The sequence below is a fragment of the Prunus avium genome, chromosome 7 (genome assembly GCF_965620075.1).
Source record: "Prunus avium chromosome 7, drPruAviu1.hap1.1, whole genome shotgun sequence".
In the NCBI taxonomy this organism is placed as follows: Eukaryota; Viridiplantae; Streptophyta; class Magnoliopsida; order Rosales; family Rosaceae; genus Prunus; species Prunus avium.
Genome location: NC_142290.1, coordinates 5,542,098 through 5,550,364, shown reverse-complemented (window position 1 = coordinate 5,550,364; position 8,267 = coordinate 5,542,098). Strand labels below are relative to the sequence as shown.

The following is an 8,267-nucleotide window of genomic DNA, read 5'->3' as shown; positions in this document are numbered from 1 at the left end:
CAAAACAAGAAGCAAACGAATACTTTGCCGTTACTCAATAACATGAAGCCTTTTAGGTTAAAACCAACTAAAGTTAAATACAGAGTTAATCTTAAGACATGCTTTTTCATCTCAAAAAGTTTCAACCACCTTATTTCCGTTCTAAGATCAATAAAGTTTCATTACGGTAGCCTAAACATGAAAGTAATTTCAGTGCTAAACAAAAGTTGTGCAGCAAATGCCTACGTTCGGGTTGGCTACCGTAGCTAGAATAATAGCTCGTGTTTTTGTTCGAAAAGACTACATCAACCCAGTAGAACACTTGAAGCTTACAGAAGAAAAAGATCTTTAGAATACAAGGAAAAGATTGAACTTTACATATGATAAAAATGAGAAAATCTAAAACCCTCTGCTTTTAGGAGCATTTTGTCGCCAGGCTAATCCTGACTGAGCAGCCGCTCCTCTATCGGGTTCTCCATATAACTGACCAGCTTCGGGCTGACAACTTAGATTACTTGCATACCTCCCACCCCCTTGTGCTGGTGGAGCCCACAAGGGACTTTGCTGCCAAGAGAGATTAGGGTTTTGTAAGTTTGGTGCCGCATTCATTGTGGGTTGAAGAGATTGCAATGGCTGTGGATGCTGTACTAAACCCATATGTTGTTGGTTTGGCAAATGGGGTCGCAACATTGGCTGCTGCTGGTAATTATTCACCGGCCGCTGTTGCGGTGGCTGGTACTGGGTTAGGGATTCTGTGGGCGCATTAGGCTGCCACTCTGGGATGTCATCATCATCATCATTCCACGGCTGAACCGTAACACCAACACTACTGGCCTGATACGTACTACTATTGTTTTGCCCATATTTTTGTATCAGCTCTCTCATTTGATCTACAGGGCGAGAAGGGGTATGGGGCTTGGGGTATACCGGGGCTGCCACTCCAGGCCCCCTAGAGGGCCTTTGGGCAGAATACTGAGGCAGAGATGGATTCGCTCCACCACTAAAATTGAACTCTGGAAGGTCATCTTCATCCCGGGAAGCTCCGGGGCCAAACCCGGGAGGCACATCGTCATCATCATCATGTGCAGATCTAGTGTTTGTAGGGGGTACAGCCCGAGCCTGGGCGGGTTTGGAAGTGTAATTGGTGTTCAAATTTGTATCATGTCTCCTAGAACTAGTAGTAGTAGAAGAAGAATAGTGTTGCTTTTTTGAAACATGCTTGTGGTGCGATGATGATTTTGGTGAAGTTAATTTTCTCCACACAATAACACCAACAAGACCATTATCTATAGTGTTAAGTGCCTCAATGTGTTCCTTCTGAATGATCTTGCTGAGCATGTCAAAGGTTTTATTATGGGGAGGGCAAAAATAAATTTCCACTCCAAAACAAGGCTCAGAAAAACCAACTCTCTCATCCACAATATACGATTCTCCCACCTGCAGCGGAATAAATTTTCAATATGAAAAAGAACCTCAACTTGCAACCACAGATCATATATAGATACAGCTATAAGATATATCAGTATGAACATTACCTCACGAAGGCTTGCACATTCAGTTTCTGACGACCCCTCTTTAGGAACAAAATGCACGACCTGCGAAAATTGAAGGAAAAAAACAAAAGTTAACTATAGCTTTACCCATACAGATCAAATTCATACATAATTACTGCCTTTTTTTATTTCTTGGTTCTTTCTAGTAACTATCTTATAAATCTGCTCATCGATTACTGGGAAAGCCATTTCCCGCAAAGGTCCTATGCAGTTCATATTCTCATTCAAGTTGCTGAAACTTATAATAGCACAATGTTTTCAAGTTTAATTTGCTAAACCAAAATAAAGGCTGCAAATGCTAATGCAAATGATCGAAGACAATCCTGCTAAATCTCTTGAGAACAATTCAAGTGCAACACAGGTTAACATAAATGACTTGACTCAATCTTAGAGTTTGTTCAACACTGTCCAGACAAATGCAAACATAATGTCATAGATACTGCTCTTTTTGTTAGAACTAATTAAAGCCCAAAAAAGACAAAAAGTTCTTTAATTTTATATTTGCGGAGTCTAAGAACTGATAACTCTTCCCAGAAAAAAGGCGACGCTGCACCAATGGAAAAATCAATGAAACACCAAAATAAACATTTGTTTATATAATTTTTCCTTTTTCGAGACATTATAATATAACATAATACAGGTAGCGTTAAACCCAAAAAACAAAAACAGCTTTGAGATACCATGACAGCACGGCTTCGTGATTGTGGAAGCTCTTGCAGGAATTTCTCAAAAGCATCAAGTCTGACTCTGCCCTTGATATCGAGAAAACCAGGCCACTCTTTTGCAGAGGTTTTTTCACCACTGCAATGGAAAAAGTTGGATTAGCATAAATCAGAAATGAAAACATAAAGTTTCATACAAACTACAGACTATTTGAAAACATTACATTTGCCAATATATATGTCCACACATGCATGTGATACACACCAAAACACCATTTCTTGTCTCATGCAATATTATCAAGCATAAATAATTTTTGGGTAAATTTTACTTTACTACCCAGAAGTTTCCCAAGTTTTAGACTTTACCGCCTAAAGTTTTTTTCGTGTCAATTTCGTACCCAAAGTATGGTTTTTCTACCACTTTCTTACCTCTGTTAGTTTGACTGTCAAATTTTCCGTTAAACGATGACATGGCAATCATGGGCCCATGTGGATTCACTTATATTGTGCCAAGTGGACTAATGAAAGATATTAACTAAATTATTAATTAAGTTAATCAAAAAATGGAAAAAGAAAAACAATTAAAACAATTAAAGAAATGAAAAAAATAATAATAATAATCTCTACAGCACCTCCGCCTATCTCCCTTCTTTGCCGTCACAATCGACCATCTTCATGTCGCCGATCTCCTTCATCCCCTTCCCCTCTGACCCTCCCCATCATCACCCACCCTCCATACCACTGCCTCATCCCCCCTAAAAACCCTTTTCAGCACACCAATCCCTCCCCCCAAAAAAAATATTAACTGTGACCATCAAACCAGACCCCACCCGTAACACACAACCACCTCCAGCATATCTCAGCACGAGTCCTCCATGAATTTCGAGTTCCAAGTCCACAAGAAGCAAACCCAGATCTGGGCTTTTGGCAGACTTTCGAGATTCTAAGTGAGAGAGGGTGGGACTGCATTCATGGTTCACGGCCTCTTTTGTGAATCTTTGAATCTGATCTGCCGGGTTTGTTTGTTTTAATCATTTCTTTTGTTTGACTGGGTTTGATTAATTGAAAAGGAGAAACTAAGTTTGATGAATAGAAGAAAAACAATAACTTTTTTCTGGGTTTGACTAATTGAAGGAGAGGGAAAAGGTGCCTGGGTATGGATTGATTCAATCGATGGAGTGGGTTGGTGAGGACTGGAATGAAAGAAAGAGAGAGAGGGCGAGTTTGAGGAAAAAAGGAGTAAATCTTTTTTTAAAGCAGCATTACTATCAAAGTGTCTGGCCCTCTATATGCATCATCCAATCACCCAAGGATTACCAAAAAGAAGAGGGAGCAGGTTACGAACAAATTAGAACATCTACTACAAACCAGCCTGCAGACTGCAAAGTACACAATATCCTGTCCACCTATATTATACTCTGGTACAGCCTAGTCCACATGTAAATTTAACTTCAAAAGTGTTTCGAGTTATGACTGACCATTATTCGTGATTTAAATAAGAAAGTTGAAAACATACAGAAACCCAATACTCCTACATGTAATAAACTTTGAATGAAAGAGCAGTACACCAATGCAGTGGAAAAGAGAATCTGCTGTGAACAAATATCAAGCCAGAAATGCAGGACAAGTCAAGAACAATGTACAACAATTCTAATGTTTGATATAAATGACAAACCTTTTATAGATGCCAATAACAGAGGCCATGGGTGAGAGATTCAGTTGGAGGGACCCATTCCATACACGTTCACCCCTTGGTGTGCCAAGAGGTCTAGATACTGATTTGTCAGGACTGCCACTGGATTTCACATCGGCACAAACGTTGCGGGATTTTGTATCGGCATGGTCACTGGTTTTGATCACAGCATGACTGCCACTGGTTTTCAAGTCAGCATCCGGCTTTGAATCTGTTGCATCAATTTCATCAAGCTTTTGTGGAGGGGCATCAACAGTGTTTTTGGGACTCAGAACCGAAGGCTTCGATTCAGAGCTTGTCTCAGAATCATCCTTGTCTGAGATGGGTGTCACTTTCTCAGGTAAAATCTCGAATGGCGGCTCTGTATCCAGGGATTCCATGAACTCATCTAGGGAAACAATTGGAGGAAGATCCTTCAATCCATCATCCACCATAAGCCCTTGCATAAAATCAGTCGCTTCAGTAGAAGGAATAGTAAAGGTGCATTGAGTAGTCTTGTCTTCTGTAGTGCTCTTCTCACCTGAGGCATTCCCTTTGTCCTTGGGTTTATCAGGTTTCAAAGGGGTAGACACTTCCATCTCCTTGCTTCTTGGTAGGCTCTGAGCATGTGAAGTTGTATCAACTGGAACCTCCACTGAAGCACTGTCATATTGTTCAACTTCAACTTCACCCTTATGTGTTTTTTTTACTAGACGTCTCATATCAACTTCTGAATCTGGTAAAACAACCATTTGGGCAAGCTCTTCAGCCTTTGCCATCCGCCACTCAGAAAGCTCCTTTGAAGCAAGTTCCTCTGCTGTCATAGAACATAACCGTTCTGGAGGTATTTCTCCAGACATAACTCTCTCTCTTAGTTCTGGATTATTACGGTCTTTTAGATTGAACAAAAGGGACCTTCCCTTCTCTTTATACTTCTTATTCACACCTCCAAATAGTTTGAAAAGTTCTGCTTCAATTCTAGAGGCCAACTCTTCTGGAGATTGAACTGCTTGTTCTTCCGGGCATCTATCCATCTCCTCATGATCCAACTTCTGTTTTTCAGCAGGTTGAATCTCTTTTCTCTCTGTCATTTCCATCTCAGAATCCAATACCCAGGAGAGCCCATTTCCCTGCAAAAGTTCATCTTTCACAAACAAGTTGTCATTAAATGAAACATCTTCATAACGCAGAATATTACTTGATTGGAATTCCTTGCCATCACATATTGGTGTCAATGCAGAAGCACTTGTAGTTGCATCAGCCAAAATCATTTGACCTGCACCTTCACCATCATCACTTTTCCTGATGAAACAAGTTTCACTGGAAGGGAAATTCTCCTTAGGCTCTTTAGAGTCAGTGTAAACAGCATCAGCGGCAGGCTGAGGATTCTCCTGTGTACTCCCCTGAATTCCTCCTGCCTCACCCTGAGACTTACTTCCTGAATCCACACATTTATCTTGCTGCTGATTAACCAACGCCAATGCAGCAGCTAAAGATTCCCTCATTTTGGACCTTACAGATTCAAATGATTCTTTTTGAAGCTTGGGAGATGGTTGTGACTGCAGCATTTGAGTTTTTTGACTCGAAGACCGCTGTGACACAGACCTACCAGAAAAGGATTCCATCTTCACCATTTTCTTATTTGGGGCTAGCAAATGAGGTGATCCTGGAGCATTTTGCACAGATCCCACGGATTCTATCTTTACCATTCTCTTATTTGGCGAGGGCAAATGAGGAGATAATGGGACATTGTGCACAGATTCCATTTGTACAGATCTTCTGTTTGCTGCAGGCGCTTGCTGCAACCATGGTCTATGTTCCATATGTGACACCCGCTTGTTTAGCATTGACAACTGATGTGTTGCTGGATTATCGGACATGAGTTCCGAAGGTGCCTTTCGCTTAACTGATCCCATCAACTGATGTGATTCCAAATTCTTAGGGAAGGATCCAATCTCTCCCAAATGAATGCTAGGTGATAAAAGTTTCTGTGGACCCTGAGTCCCATTTGAATTGGCAATCTGTCCCATTTGCGAGTATGTCATTGATAAGCCATGCAACCCAGGATTATCAGGCACAGGTTCCAGCATCAGTCCCATTTGTTTGTTTGATATCGAAAGCTGCTGTGATTCTGAATTACTAGATACAGAATTCATCCCTCCCATTTGAATTTCTGGTACTATGGAATCCACATCTTTCATCATGGGTTCCAGCTGACCCATGTCCATGCTTGATATTAGCAACTGTGGTGACAGAAGGTTGATTGGCATGCTAGATTAGCAACATAGCTGCCTAGAAATTTCCTGCTCCGTACAGTTCGCTCTTACCCTTTAAGAGGTGTCACTCAAAACAGAAACATACAAACTGCAATAGAAAAGAAAAAAAAGAAACTTATCAGAGCATGCTCTTCCTTTAACAACTAAAAACAATACAAAAACTCAGTTCACAGCAATTTAGACATAAACAATACAAAGGCAAATAAAGAAAGGAGTGCAAAGATAAACATAGGCAAAGAATTGCATAGTATACTATCGTTAGGTGAATTTCAGCAGAAAAATCAGTGGGTTGAAAGTACAAATAAAGTTTTATCAAGCAAAATTCTACTTAAATACAAATATAATTAGGGTTGCCGAACCCAAATACCCAAACCGCCTACCGACCGACGGCGGCTAGAATGGCTAAAAATTGGGAACCGCCACCGAACCGCAAAATCGGTTTTGGTAACGCTGTTGTGAAAGAGAGGAAGGCAGTGGCTACCATGGGTGAGAGAATACCAGATCTGCGCGGTGGCAAAGAGAGCGGCGGCGAATCAACCTTCACGCGAACCAATATCCTCCTCGCGATGAAGCTCGCCGGCGTCGAGGCAGAGGAGTGTGGTGTCTGGGAAGTGGGAAGAGGGAGAGAAGAGGGAGAGAGATCGATACAGCGAGAAAGAGTAGAGGAAGAAGACGACTTGTGACCAAAAAAGGAAGAAGATGACCAAAATTTAATAAATAAATAAATAACCAAAGAGAGAGAAAGAGAAGGATATGAGGGGCGGCTAAAGAAAAGGGTGTTAGGGTTAAAAAGTGTTAGGGTAGGGTTTTATATAAAATAAAATAAAATAAACTTAATCCCAAAAACACCGTCAAAACAAAATAAATAATCTCTTGCAAAATTTCATGTACAGAAAATAAAACATTTAAAAATTTAGAAAAGAAGAAAAAGATAAAAATAAAACATAGCAACAAGCAGTTATCATTAAATAAAAAATAAATAAAAAACCCAATCGCTCTCTCCTATGTGAGTCCTAAAGGAAAACTCCACAAAGGGGAGGAGGAAGAAACGTCATTGTCCCTCCTCCCCCTCCTCTCTTCTCGTTTTTTCCTTTTAGTTTAGTGAATAAGTCCATTAGGGTCTTCAGAATAAAAAGCCTTTTATGGTGATTTCTTCTGAGCTATGCTTAGATTGAAGTTCTTCATCACCCCTTTTAATTTATGTTCTCAATCAAATCCTTCTCCCAAAACCTGCTCTCTAATGCTACTCATGTTCTCAAAATTTGATTCTACATTGTTTTTTACGGAGATTACTACAAATCACCCAATTGTTCTTTGGTTGGGTTGTTGTTTTTGTTTATTTATTTGCTCATATGCACAAGTAGATCGCTAAAAATCATATTTTCTCCATATCTGTTAGTGGGTGCGGCCGAGATGACGCTTCTTTAAGTTGTGGTGGTAGGATTTGTTTAGGCTCATGAGTTGTTTTAGGGTTTCGGTTATGATGGGTTTGTGGGGTTTGTGGGGTTTGTGGGCTTTATTTAGGCTTATCTATATATATAAAGCAAAAGGCAGAGAATAGTGAAACATTCAAAATACCAGAAAATGCCCTTGATTAATGCAAACATTAAGAATTGAAATTATTAATTAAATGAGGATAACATGGTAAATTCACACTTTTTCATATTTAAAAAAATTAAAATTAAAAAAAAAATCAGATAATGGCCTATTTTTATGGAACGCAACTACCCATTATTTTTTTTAATTCTAAAATAAATTTTAACTTTTTAAAAAAAAGCCTCTCGCAGGCGCGAAAGCGCGTGCAGAGAGGCTAGTGGTTAATTATGGTGATGTGGGTGTGGGAACACATATTTTGCTGGCCAATAAGAAGACGACACGTGGAAAAGAAATCATTTTTAATTAGGGAAATTATCTTTGATTTAAAATAGGAATATCTCCTTAAATCAAGGAACCAATGTCCACCAAATCTCTTGGATTAATTCCTATCATTTTTTTAGGATTAGGAAAGAATAATTCTAACAAAATAAGGATTATCCCAAAATCCTAGCATACAAGAAGCCTATAAATACATGGCTACACCCAGAAACCCTAGAGAAATCACACACACACACACACACACACACAC

The 8,267-nt window shown here is 39.7% G+C and overlaps 1 protein-coding gene across 2 annotated transcripts; it reads right to left on the bottom strand.

Annotated features, from left to right (window-relative positions):
- Positions 1-206: 206 nt before the first annotated feature.
- Positions 207-6,920, bottom strand: LOC110755522 (uncharacterized). Of its 2 annotated transcripts, XM_021956749.2 has the most exons (6): positions 6,641-6,920; positions 4,408-6,230; positions 3,870-4,326; positions 2,213-2,333; positions 1,515-1,574; positions 207-1,416 (listed from the first exon to the last, which is right to left on the bottom strand). In XM_021956749.2, exons 2-6 carry the CDS (start codon positions 6,134-6,136, stop codon positions 379-381), a joined length of 3,405 nt encoding a protein of 1,134 aa, XP_021812441.1. In that variant the 5' UTR covers positions 6,137-6,230; positions 6,641-6,920; the 3' UTR covers positions 207-378. The 2 variants fall into 2 exon arrangements, with proteins under 2 accessions (XP_021812441.1, XP_021812440.1); XM_021956748.2 differs by having other exon boundaries at positions 3,870-6,230; positions 6,641-6,919.
- Positions 6,921-8,267: the final 1,347 nt, after the last annotated feature.

Coding starts and splice junctions, on each gene's coding strand:
- LOC110755522 (XM_021956748.2), bottom strand. CDS start 6,136: ATGCCAATCAACCTTCTGTCACCACAGTTGCTAATATCAAGCATGGAC. Junction 2,334..3,869: donor GTTATTGGCATCTATAAAAG/GTTTGTCATTTA, acceptor TTTCCATTGCAG/TGGTGAAAAAACCTCTGCAA. Junction 1,417..1,514: donor AATGTGCAAGCCTTCGTGAG/GTAATGTTCATA, acceptor ATTCCGCTGCAG/GTGGGAGAATCGTATATTGT.